Consider the following 13,373-nt stretch of genomic DNA (forward strand, 5'->3'; position numbering starts at 1 on the left):
ACTGTGCACTGCCAAAACTTCCCAAAAGACAGAGCACTGGACCGTGGCATACCTTCCCATGGTGCACTGCACATCGAAACAAACACCCCAGGTGAGTATGCCCAGTGTGGATGCAAGGAGCCAAGTATGCATGTGCACCAGTGTGGTGGCTTTATGCCGACATAAAGTGCATCAGCAAAAGTTTGTAGTGTAGACATGCCATTAGGAACTAACAATTCAAAACTGGAACACCAATTTCCGAAGTACCACAACTTTGAGTCAACTCACAAAAACTAGCCTGTACCAGGAACCACCCCAGAACAGAGTAAGAGATGAGCATTTCCAAGTGAAGATTTAATAGACTCTACCCAGAATCTCCTACCTTCAATACAGTCTCGGATATAGACAGGAGCTTTCATCTTCTTCAGCTCTTTATCCTCTGACATGTCGTAAGGGATGAGATCATCATCACTGTGAAAGAAGCGTAGGCATGAATTAGTCCACGTGGATTCGACCAGGTCACCTTCTCCTCCTTCATGCTAAACAGGAAGACAGGGCACATTCTCCTCCCTTCTCACCTTTCCATCCTTACACCAAACAGAGGTTGCTCAGTACCCCAACCTACAAGGATCCAGCAGGCAAAGGAAGCATTGGTTATCAAACGTTGAGGATGGTGAGATGGGTAGAGCTCTGCAAATCTGTGAATATCCATGGACCATTACTGTGGATAGTGGAGTGGATGTGGATACAACCACACAGGGCTCTAAAGATCTGCTACTCCTTAACTGATCTGCTGATGAACAGGGAGGCATGTAAAATAGGTAAACCCTTTCCTGAACTTCCCTAAACACATTAACTGGTGGAGCTCAGCAGCCAATGGAAAGCGGAAACTACATTACTGTAACAAGGGAGAAACTGGTCAGGAAGAAGCCCTACCTCTGTCTCTGGCGGAGCCTGGCCTGCGGCGTCCAGCTCGGGCAGCCTGTTGCTGGACAGCAGGCCGGAGTTGGGGTTGACCAGCACCTGTTTGCCATGTCACTTCCCATCCAATGGCTCAGGCCCCATGGACAGGGCCAGCATCCCCCCCACCATGGCCTGACAGCACTGACCGTGCTCCCAGCCCACCGGCTCCTGTGCACCAGGACCCTCCCCCAGCCATGGGGATTGGAGCAACCAGGGCCCCAGCACATATATGCTTTCCAATGTACATTTAATTTTGATAAATGCAAAGTAATTTCATCTGCCATTTTGTTGCCCAGTCACCCAGAAAGATAGAGAAAAGTGTGTCCAGGATTGTGGTTTGGAAAGACTTTGGGAATTGCACAGCTGGGCTAGACAGTTGTTGGGGAATTACACAGTAGTGTCTGTAACTTGAAAATGTGCCTTTTATGTGGCGCTGCATGGATCGGAGATAACTTTAGTCTTAAATGGGCATTGAAATTAGTTGCTGCCTACGTCAGAGGAGGGAATGTTTTATCAAAGGTGAATGATGTCTTTTTTTTAAATCTTGGTAGCCCAGCTGGCTACTTAATTTAGCTACTGCAGGCCTTCACTACCCAGCCCCCATCCAGAATTGGGATACTGGGTGGATGGATTTCCCCTTGCTATAGACTGCTGGCTACTGCCTGAAACAGTTAACTTCAAGCTCCTTGGAAGTAATAGAGTAGAGTCTGTCTCTTTCCAGCAGACTGTGCAGAGGAGTCTGTACCTGTGGATACTGGCGGGTTTTAGCCCACGAGAGCTTATGCCCAAATAAATTTGTTAGTCTCTAAAGTGCCACAAGGACTCCTCATTGTTTTTGCTGATACAGACGAACACGCCTACCACTCGGGGGGGGGGGGGGGGGGGGGGGAGAGAGAGAAGTGGTTCAAAACTGAATCCAGACTTAAAACCAGATTTCTTTATCCAATAGGCTATATTTTGTGGCTGTGAATGCAATCTCATCCCATTAGCCTGGATGTGAGCATGCTAATGTCATGGGACAAAAAAAAAAAATTGGTCTGAAATAATAATGGTCCTCTGCACAGTCATTTTTATCCATTAAATTACTCTGTATTTAATCCCCCCAAGTAATTGTCTGAAATACCTAAAAGGCACCAAGCCCATGTTATAGATTAAGAGCTTCCAAACGTCCAGCTTAATAAAGAATGTTTTTATGGTAACAAAACCAATGGCATGGGGGAGCTCTGCTCGGATACAAAAATGTGGATGTGGATCTGCATCTGCCAGGATCAACACATGCAGTCTCCTGAATTCAGTCCCTGCCCTCACACTGTCTCTTCTCTGCAAGACCTCGCTCCCCCACTTGCTCATCTCTGCTCCCTCCCTGCCCCCTCTCCCTAGCCCTTATATCTGCAATTACCCTTTACACACAGCCTGGTTTGCTCCCCAGTTCAGATGGAGCAGTACAGCCTCTCTCACACAGTCAGCTTTCAAGGATCTGTCATTTACTTTTTAATTTCAAATCAGCTTTTTGCTTAGTAGTTTAGTTCTTGCATGTACCTGTCAAGCTCCAAGTCAGATCCCTCCTCTGGCACTGCAGGGGTTGCTGGGTGTGGGTTCCCACTTGGTTTTGACACAGCTTTTGGTGTAGCAGATGGACTGTTATTCCTGCTGTTGGCAATGAGAGTGTCAAAGGCATAAAGTAACAAGGATCTTAAAAATCCATGATCACAAGCAGGAGACTAGATTTTTCCAAGGTAAAACCCCCAATCCATACACCCACACCCTCTATCTACAGTAGGCACTGGAATCTCATTTCAGTGTGGGTTCAGCTAGAATGGTCCAGCTAGGAGGAGAAAAAGCTAGGGTAGCTGTACAGGTGTGGGGAGACCTTATGATGGGGGAAAGAGTGGAGATGGCAGACAGCATGAGCTAGTTCCCTGGACTGCCACCTGAGCTTGTTTTAGTTCCTTACAAAGATTAAGACTGTGCTAATGGAGAGAACCCAAAACACTCTGGGTAAGAGCAGACACACAGTCATCTCAGGGCAGAGGAAGTGTTGGCCTATGTATTCTTAAGAGCTATGAAAACCATGAACAAAATCAGGAGGCACCATTCAGTAGTGGTTAATGTATGAGAGAGTCAGGAGATCTGAGCTCTTCACACAGATCCGACAGCAATTTGCCATGTAGCCTTGGGCACATCACTTTCACCTCTCCACATCTCAGTCACTATTTCTACCTCATAGTAGCATTGGGAGGCTTCACTCACTAACCTCTGTAAAGTGCTTTGAGATCTTCAGACAGCAAATCCCATGGAAGGTCAGAGTATAGCCAGAAGCTAATGCTTTTGGGCAGAAGTTAATACTGTATTTCAGTTAGTAATAGATGGAGCTGTGGACACACAGCTCCCAGTCTACCCTGAGATACCCAAAGATTCCCCAGCCCATTTGGATCACTTCAGGGGCACGCAGAGTTACAAGAATCCTAAGGAAATGCAGTCAGAGACAATTCTAAAACATGCTTCCATTTGACCTTTGAACTAGAAACATGCTTGCTGCAGAGATAGCCAATTGTAATGCAGAGCACAGTGAATATTACAGCAATTTACACCTTAGTGGATTCTAACAAATACAGACTTCCTGCCTTCAGAGCTGGGATTGTCTGTCTGGAGTTTACCATCCACCAACGTGGAAGGATTATAGTCAGAGATAGGCCTTGTCTTTATAACCTTTACTAAGAATGATTTGCCTGGTATCTGTGCTCACTATGTTTTTACACTAGGCATATATACAGCTATGAGTGGCAATCTCACCCAGCATTTGGCAGGTCAGTGACATGGAGCTGTAGTGGTGCTGTCTGCTGGAGAGACTTTAGCTCTCTGGTCTCATCATCATCTTCATACTAGACATGCAAAATAGAAGTTACTGTATGCTGAGGAGGCTTTTACATCAGTTAAATACAATAAATCTGCAGTTGAAGGTTATGAGAGCTCAGCACCTCTCAGAATTGGGCCTTAGTTTTTAAATAGCGAAGGATCAAATGATAAATGCATGTGGAGATTTGCAATCTCAGCCATATGCACCTTTCACACTGGGCTCAGGATATACAAGTTATTGCTTGGTCAGATTTGGTCTCAGTGTTATTTATAATCTTTAAAGCATTTAACAGGTCTGAAGTCACAATGCAGCACTACAGCTGATGCTGTGCAAACAATACTTAAGATTCTCAAAGGCAAGTATGGAGCTGTGGGGTTTAATTCCCATTGAAACGAATGGGGATTGTGCAGCTAAATCCCCTACTCAGTCTTGAAAAAAACTCACAACCACCAGTGACTTTATACACCCTCTTTCTGGATGTTCACCCCAGTTTCAGGACTCTAATCAACTCCCGCTGAAGGGGATTTCAATGGGACACCTCCCATTGATCAGGTGCTGCATGATATGGAAATGTAGCAGTATTAATTTTGGAGCTGGCCATCCTAAACCCTGTTGTCATGTCAGAGTTCTTGACTCTGCCTGGCTGTGACCAAGTCCTCCTGAGACATATGCTCTCTCTCTCACCACACCCCCATGCACCCCTCACCTTGCCCTGGCCCACATCCTCTATGCGGCCTTTGCATCTTTTCAATGCAATTCCATTTTGCAAACTGATATCCCCTCATTCTGAAGGGTACTGGTGCCCTTCTTCCCTTCCAGAGAGTAGGGGTCAGCAATGACAGCAGCAACACAACCATCTGCTTTAAAGGGGACATTTCTCCCCCTCCCTGCACAGCAGAGTCAGGCATCACTGTATTCTCACCTGGAATTTCAGGCTGGGCCCATCTGTAGTTATTCTGGAACTGATGCTTTCTGCCACTATCATTCCCAGACGCCGAACCCGTGGCAAGTTGCTATCCAGGCGGCATTTCATCCCTCCCATCATGCTGGTGAGAAGTTCTGAAAGGACAAGCAGCACATGGCAGAGTGAGCACAGCATCCCTGACTATGGCAGCTCCCAGATAGCACACCTAGCTAAGAACCCAAATCTTTAGCTACACAACTCCCACTACAGGCAGAAAGACGGACAAAGGCCCTGGGGTGGAGGCTGACACAGATTCTATACAGCAATTCTCTTCCTGCAGAGCTGTTTTCTTTCTCCATCATGTCAAGAAGCTATGCAGCAGGGCTAGGTTTTGAAGCCAAACACAATGGTACAAACATCACACATCCTAGAACCTTTGTTTTAATAAAAGAGTTTACCAAAATACCAAAAAAGTGTGTTAGGCCAAATTAATCCCAGGCATAAATCCAGTGGCTTCAAAACTGCTATGACAGATGAAATGTTATTCATCTGTCATAGCAGTTGACTGTGTTATGATGGAAATTGCATCCATTTTGATCAGTGCAACAACCTGGAACTCACAGAGGGAGGAATACTTCTCACCATGTGCCTGAGCTGTGACAGGTAATTACCAGTGGCATTTCTGAACCCATTGTTCAGAGTGGCAACTGTCTTTCATCTCCCCAAATAGATTCTGACTGCTGACAGGTTGATAGTTATTCACCAATAAAAGCTTACATCTCTCTAACGTCAGAGAGTGAGAAATCTGATCATTCATTAACACACCATAGTTTGTATCTATACAAGGCCAGGCTTTAACAGAAGAATCTTGAGTTGGCTAGGACGAAATAAACTTGTTTTCTAATAATAATAATAATAATAAATAGCACTTATGTTTTCAAAGCACGGCATGAAAGTTAATTCACCCTCTCAAGAGCCCCCTGGGTGTAGGTGAATCATCATTTATTATTTGTATTGTGGTTGCACCAGAAGCCCTAGTCCTGAATCCAGACCCCCATTGTGCTGGGCGCTGTTCAGACACAGAGTGAAAAAATGGTCCCTGCGATCAGACAAGAGATAACAGGTTGATACAGACAGACAGCTGGGGAGCACAAGCAAACAATGAGAGAGGCTAGTCAGCATGATAGGCAGTGGTCTCAGCACACCAGCAGCCTGACTGTTGTCAGTAACTGTCTATGTAATTTTGTTACTTAAATATTAATGTAATTTACAAAGAGGGATCAGAGATGACTTATCCAAAGTCACATAGTAAGTGTAAGGACTGGGAACAGAACCCAGGAGTGTTTGACAGCACTACTGCTCCACCAGGTCCCCAGAAGTTCTTTCAGCTCCTGGTTCTGAACTTCCAGTGTCTGCTCTAACCACTAAGAAGCACTCCTTATCCTAATCCAGACAGAACATAGCATGCTGAAGAGCAGCACATGGAAGAGCTCTCTTCCACACATACAACAGGCTGAATGAGTTAATCTACATTATTCACAGGATTTAACAGAACATGAGTTGTCATACAAGTAGAATCACACAATCAAGGTTTCCCACTCTAAAACAGAACATCTCTTTTGCCTTGCTATTATGATATTATGCCATGATAGTGTTCTATATTTCCACACCCCCATAACCCATATCTGAATTAAACCAGACTAGATTATGGTTTAGGAGAAGGATGACAGTCCTGGCTAAGAGTGGGAGTCCAAAGGCCTGAGTTCCATTTCCTACTCTGCCGCAGATCCTCTCTCCAGGACCTTGAGAGACAGGGAGGATTTGACGTGCCCAACTGCTCCTTCTCAAAAATCTATGTGCCCTACCTCATCACAGATATGTTCTGAAGATTAACCAATCAATGATTCAAAATGCTATGAGGTCTTCAAAAGAAGGTACTACAGATGTTCCTATTGCTAGTCAGCATCTCTGACACCGAACTTTCATACTGGTGTTAAATTCTCATGTTTTCAGCAAGGCAGCCTTCCTTAGCCTCCAGAGTCCAAATCCTAAACTTTGTTTCAAAATCATCTTGCACTATAAATACTCAGCAGGAATAGGTCACCTCATGATTTTCCAGATTTCAGAACTTGTGGCTTTCAGATACTGGGAGTTTAAGATAAGGTCCAAAGTGAAAAATGCACAGAGAAGAAATTGGTAAGGCCCTGATCCTCTAGATACTTACACACATAAGCAGCGTCACTCACATGAATAGCCTCGCTGAATTCAGTGGGACTACTCAAATGATCAGAGCTTGGGTATGTTTGTAGGATCAGGCCTGCAGGATGTGGACCCAATGGTTATGATTAGGGGCATCAAGGACAGAGGGCTAAAGAGGGGAAAAGTTAGAATCCAGTGGAGGAAAGGAGACCTCTTTGTTCTCTCGGCTCCTTCCCTCCTCCCTCACCTTGTCCGTTGCTCTCTATTTCAGGCTCCTTCAGGTGGGAGAGGCAAATCAGGATGGCCTTGCTAACATACAGTTGTTGCTCAACTGGACAGTGTTTCACAGCACTGCTGCTGCCCCAGGTCTCCAGGAGTTCTTTCAGCACCTGGTTCATAAGTTTACAGCATTAGCTAGATGGAGTGGGTCTGTGCTGCATCTGAAAGTCACTCTCTCACACAAACACACCACACCCTCAACCAACCAGGTGGCCTAAAAACTACTCTACCCTTCACTCAGCATAATCAGAGCCTGTAAAGTGTGGTGGCCTCTTGTGCAGGGCTCCAGCTCTCCACTGAGAGAATTTCTGTGGCAAGGGTCCTGAATTCCATGACATACTGGTGCCACTGGCTGGAAATTTCATGTCAGCTCTGGGTAAATTAAATAATGGAGGTTTTAAATTCAATAAGACAATGACTAATGCAGTCAGTGCAGAAAGCCTGGGGTTATTGATTTTTACATTACATTCTATTTATTTTATGCTTACCCCCGAAAAAACCTCCCAGTGTGCTGAGACTTTTGAGCGGTATGGAGGCGAAGCGTTCCCACCCCTTTGTGTGCAGGGCAGAGGCAACAAATTTTTTGGTAGGGAAAGGAACTTTAACACCTCGCTCCCTAAACTAGTAACCAGCAGCCTCTCTGCTACCCACATTCTCCATCAAACACACAGGACTGATTTCTGATGCCCAACCTCTAAACATTTCAGTCACAGCCCAATGGAGGTCAGGCTGTCATGGATATTGCTATATATTAACGGATGGAAAAAAAAAAATCAGTTATGTAACTCAGTGAAAAGAAGGAAGTGGAACAAAACAATCTAAGAGATAACAGTAGTTACAAAAGGGGAAAACCAGTTCCCCCACATCACAGCAGAAACTCTCTGGATGAGAGTAACCACACATAGCTCCCTTTGGAGCCATTCACCAGTGCTTCATGTGGTGATCAAGAATGTTTTAAAGCAATAAGGGGTACTCCTTCACCACTGAATCATAGCTCACTGCCTGTGTTAGCTAAAATTGTTTTAATGATTTGCCACTGTCTGAAGGAAAACATTTTAAAAACCACTTAAATCATAGAACCGGAAGGGACCTCAAGAGGTCATCTAGTCCAGTCCCCTGCACTCAAGGCAGGACTGAGAATTATCTAGACCAGGGATCTCAAACTCAAACCACCACAAGGGCCACATGAGGACTAGTACAGTGGCCCTTGGGCCACATCACTGAAACCTTTTCATACGATACAAAAGTTATGGGGACCGATGGGTTAAGAGCCATTGGTCGTGAGTATGCACTGAACCTCACAGAAGGCAGCTGGCAGCACCTTTCGGCCTCCGGTCACAGCCCAGAACAGCAAGGGGCTGGGACACAGGTTTTGAATCACCCCTTGGGTCATCTCTCTGTTAAAACTTCCTTTGTGTGGAGCTGAGGTGCCTTCTCCTCCCACTGAGACCAGTGGGATCTCAGGGTGCTTAGCATCTTTCAGAACAGGCTCGCAATGCACGTGCATTGCAACAAAGCCCTGAAGCCAAGGGGAACAACAGGTATGATTCAAATCACACCACAGATGCCCAAACACACAACCCGCTCTCCCAGACCACTCCAAATTAATCCCCCCTCTGGGTCTTCCTGTGCATCCTGGCTCCTGTTTCTCTCTGCTAGACTGTAAGCAGTTTGAGGTCTTACTAAGCACATTGCTGGCACCTAATGAAAAGAGGGGTGTTACCATAGCCAAAAGAGGTATCTAGCACCCCTGCCCTGCCTCTTCCCACCCCTTCCCCGCCCCCATTCCAACCCCTTTCCCAAATCCCCACCCCGGCCCCACCTCTTCTCTGCCTCCTCCCCTGAGCACGGAGGTAGGTGGAGGAGTGGTGACACTGTGCCTATGGCGGGCCGCAGGAAATGGGGCCTGTGGAGTGCGTGTTTGAGACCCCTAATCTAGACCATCCCTGACAGGTGTTTGTCCAACCTGCTCTTAAAACTTCCCCATGATGGAGATTCCACAGCCTCCCTAGGCAATTTATTCCAGTGCTTAACCACTCTGACAGTTAGGAAGTTTTTCCTAATGTCCAAGCTAAACCGCCCTTGATGCAATTTAAGCCCATTGCTTCTTGTCCCATCCTCAAAAGGTTAAGAACAATTTTCTCCCTCCTCCTTGTAACAACCTTGTATGTACGTGAAAACTTATGTCCCCTCTCAGTCTTCTCCAGAGTAAACAAATCCAGTTTTTTCAATCTTCCCTCATAGGTCATGTTTTCTAGACCTTTAATCATTTTTGTTGATCTTCTCTGGACTTTCTCCAGTTTGTACACATCTTTCCTGAAATGTGGCGCCCAGAACTGGACACAATACTCCAGCTGAGGCCTAATCAGCGCGAAGTAGAGCAGAAGAATTACTTCTCATGTCTTGCTTACAATACTCCTGTTAATACATGAACTAAGAGGAGTTTAGTATACGAAGGGCTTATTAGAAACACTACGAAAATGATTTTTAGCCTTTCATTTGGTGGCTTCCCAATTGGACCCCTCTGCTGTTGTGCCCTAGAAAATAGGAGGATGATCTTACAGTTAGAGCCTAGGGCTGGGTCGGAGGACTCCTGGGTTCTATTTCCAACTGTCATTGACTCGCTCTCTTTGGATAAGTCACTTCAAATCACTTCTCTCCCTCCCTTTCCCCCTCCAATCTATAAAATGGGATTGATAAAACTAACCTACCTCACAGGGGAGTTGTGAGGCTTGGGGATCCACAGATGTGAGATGCTACAGAAGTACAATGTATCATTAGAAGCTCTGGGAGGACTGTGGCCTATTTAAGTGGGACGGCAACTCTTCCTTCATTTTGAGCCACATTTCCTTCCTCTTCTATTCCCCCTGCCTTCTCAGCATTCCCAGGTGGCCCTCTTACTACTTTTCTAGAGATGAGACAGAAGGGCAGTGATTCCTATGAAGAGGACTTCTCTGCTACACTTTGAATGAGGCCATGTAGCTCTGTCCAGGACCACCATGGGGGCATTCTTTATCACCCCATTCACACAGGTGATCCTCATTATCAGCTTCATCATACACCACGGAAGCATCACAAAATGAGGGTTCAGGAGTAAAAATTCCAACATACACACACAATAAAATAAATAATCACTGAAGGTACCTAACTTACTTTGATCAATAAGGAACGTCGAAGGCTGTCTAGGGCCAGATATCCAAGGAGGTTCTGCAGCACTGCAGTCTACAATGAAAACAATAGGATTAGTTATACTGAGCAGAAAGTTATTCATCAGCAAGGACTTTACACACTCACACTCTCCCCTTCCACCCCCTCCCATTCCAGGTGAATTGATCAGAATGTTCAGGGAAAGACTGTGCAGAGTTTATGCAAACCCACAGCGCTCTTAGGAAAGTTAGAGCATGTTGTTGTGCCTGGGTATTTCAGTGCCTAAACTATTTCAGATCACACAGTTTTAGTGATGTCTACGGCACCCAAGAGAGGGTTCCTTCTAGTAAAAACCCCACTGAACCAACCCATGCACAGCAAGTCTTATTTAAAATATTGCTCCTACTATTAAACAAAAGGAACGTTAAGTCAGGGAACCTTGTCCTTCCCTGAAGTCTTGTGCCTCTCCCCCACTCACAATCTAGTTAATGCTCAAGATACTCCAGAACATAAGGCCGAGGACGATCTTCACACTACACCCTCATGGGCTCCAGTGCTCACCCACTGCCCTGTTTCACTTCCACATCATTTCTCTCCAACCTCTGAGGGCACAGATAATTCCAAATCAAACGCCGAGCTTCTTCAGTGCACTCCTTCTCCCTGTCCTTTTGGAGGGAAGGTCACACTTGCTCCCAGCCTCTCCCCCTGGATTCTAGATGGGATCAGGGCCTCTAGCTCCCCAGACTGCCAATGTCACATGCAAATCCTCCCTTGGTTCCCAGGAGAAAAGGTGACAACACTGCTGGTCACCACAGATTAGGCTTGTATTCTGCCTTGTAGGTCAGCGTCTTGAAAGGAACCACCTGGTCTGCCTTACTGGACAGGGAGAAGTTATAGCGATCTTCAGCTGAGGTCCAAGTATACGTGAGTATGGAGTCTGGGGAAAGGCTTCAGAATAAAGCCCACGACCAGAGACCTGGCGCTTACCTGGGCAAGAATTCAGCACATTGAAAAACATTGGCCTTCCTAACAGCTAGAGGCTTACATTCCCATATTGACACAGCAGAGCCCTTACCACATAGCTGTATTGCAGGAGTAGTAGTTTCTGGGTCACCACAAACTGAGCTTTCTTGTTTTTCACAACCAGATTCCCCAGTAATCGAGACAAGACATCCGCCCTAGCAAGACAGGTCAGCAGCAAACTATCAGGGATCCATTTATCTGAACTGCTTCAGGCGGATTTCAATCAAATCATGATTTTGTAAGTGGCTACCCATTTGCAATATAATCAAAAGTCATAGATCAGTCAAACAGCTTCCATGCAGTGCTACCACACAACTACAGAAGTGATTAATGTAGCAAAAAGATCTAGTGCTGTTTCAAATGCTGTCGAAGGATTACCAGTGAATGAATCCCCAGCTATTCCAGTCCCAACCTTTCCCAGGAAGTGGCAACATGTGAAATGATGGTGCACGGGCCAAGATCCTTCAAGAAATAATGTACTGGTGTTTATACACCTGAGGGAATTCTGCACCAAAAAAATAAAAATTATGTGCACAATATTTTAAAATTCTGCAAATTTTGTCAATAACTAGATGTGGCTCCAGAATGGCAGTGGGGAGCACAGGCCACTGGCTGCATTGAGGTGGGAGATCACCCTGGAGCCCCCACCTCCTCCAGTACAGGCAGTCAGCAGTGAGGCTGCACCTGACCCTGACACAGTGCAAGGGCTGGGCCTGCCCCAGAAACACCTCGGGGCCCTGCCCCTCTATGCCAGGCGCACCAGGTGTGGCTGGGCAGGCTCAGCCCAGCAGGATCTAAGTGTGGAGAGATCCAGGTGTGTGGTGAGAGGTTTCTGCGTGGGGTAATCTGGGTGCGGGTAGCTCAGGATGCACAGGGGCTCGTTGGGGGGTGCAGGGGCAATGGGACTCTGCAGGGGAGCCAGGTGATGGTGGTTGGGCTCAGAGGCAGGGTCTGGGTGTGGCAAAATGGGGCTTGGCGGGGACTCAGAGGGGGGGTCCGGGTGCAACTGGTTGGGGCTCAGTGGGGTGGGGGGCTTGTTGGACAGGTCCAGGTGTAGGGAGGCAGGGCTTGTCAGGGTGAGGGTTCTATGGGCCTGCGTAACGGGGGATCCTCAGCTGCTGCCGAGGGGACATCACATACCAGGCTCCTGCTTCCCCACCGTGGTTTCCCTATCCCCTTTTCTTCTCCATCCCCCTCTCCTCACTCCCACATCCCCCTCCCCATTCCACCCCCCTTCCTTCCCCACTGCCTCTTCCCCCCACACCCCTTACCCAGCCCCACTGCGGGCAGTCACTGTTCCACAGAAAATAGGAAGGCTCCCAGCACACAGAAGGAGAGCACAGCTGGCACTAGGACCCAGGAGGCTGTGTTCCGCTGCAGAGTCAGCAGAGCCCCAGACCTAACCGAGCTGCGTTTGCAGAAATGGGGGTGGGGGAATGACACATAACCCTGTGTGCCCCAGCACGTAACCCCCATGCCTCACCTTTGTTTGGGCAGCAATCCTGCCCCCCCCAAAAAAGCTGCATACATGATCACTGCCCACCCCCACAGCTTCCCTTTGCTTCCCTGCTGTTTTCTGCAGGGAAAAGCAAGAAATCTGCAGGGAGGCTGTTTTCTGCGGGCGTGCAGTCCCGCAGAATCCCCCCAGGAGTACGGTGTAGCTAGAACAAGTACTTCCCTCTCCCCCAAATCTTGATTTCTTACCCTGGTGCTTTCTGAACAAAGCCGCAAACCACTGCTTCCATCCAACGATCTGGCACACACTCGACCAGTCGCCAGCACATCCTCTGCCAGATGCAGTCCACCTTTGTGAGATCCATTAGGCGTGGCACCAACACATTCAGAATCTCTTCTGTATTGGGAGAGAACAAAAGGAAGCTCACTGATTGGAGGGAGGTGGGGCAGTAGCACACTGCATAGTCCATGTGGATGGTTTGCAAAATCAAGCTGCTTATAGAGAGATAAACATGAACACAAGTTTGCCCCCAATGATTCAGCACCTACAACACAAAATTCTTCTCA

General features: G+C 46.9%; 1 protein-coding gene across 6 annotated transcripts in view; it reads right to left on the minus strand.

Moving 5' to 3' along the window:
- The window catches only part of TELO2 (telomere maintenance 2), an 83,655-nt gene that overhangs the window by 64,859 nt on the left and 5,423 nt on the right, over positions 1–13,373 (minus strand). For 5 of the 6 annotated variants that reach the window (XM_054041955.1, XM_054041953.1, XM_054041956.1 and 2 more), the window contains exons 5-12: positions 13,056–13,203; positions 11,404–11,506; positions 10,335–10,403; positions 7,150–7,291; positions 4,722–4,858; positions 3,736–3,824; positions 2,482–2,592; positions 362–450 (exon numbers count right to left, since the gene is read on the minus strand). In XM_054041955.1, the coding sequence (XP_053897930.1) occupies positions 362–450; positions 2,482–2,592; positions 3,736–3,824; positions 4,722–4,858; positions 7,150–7,291; positions 10,335–10,403; positions 11,404–11,506; positions 13,056–13,203 (888 nt within the window). The remainder of the gene's footprint in view (positions 1–361; positions 451–2,481; positions 2,593–3,735; positions 3,825–4,721; positions 4,859–7,149; positions 7,292–10,334; positions 10,404–11,403; positions 11,507–13,055; positions 13,204–13,373) is intronic. The other variant, XM_054041954.1, reaches the window with a different exon arrangement.

The sequence above is a fragment of the Malaclemys terrapin genome, chromosome 10 (assembly GCF_027887155.1).
Source record: "Malaclemys terrapin pileata isolate rMalTer1 chromosome 10, rMalTer1.hap1, whole genome shotgun sequence".
NCBI classification, from domain to species: domain Eukaryota; kingdom Metazoa; phylum Chordata; order Testudines; family Emydidae; genus Malaclemys; species Malaclemys terrapin.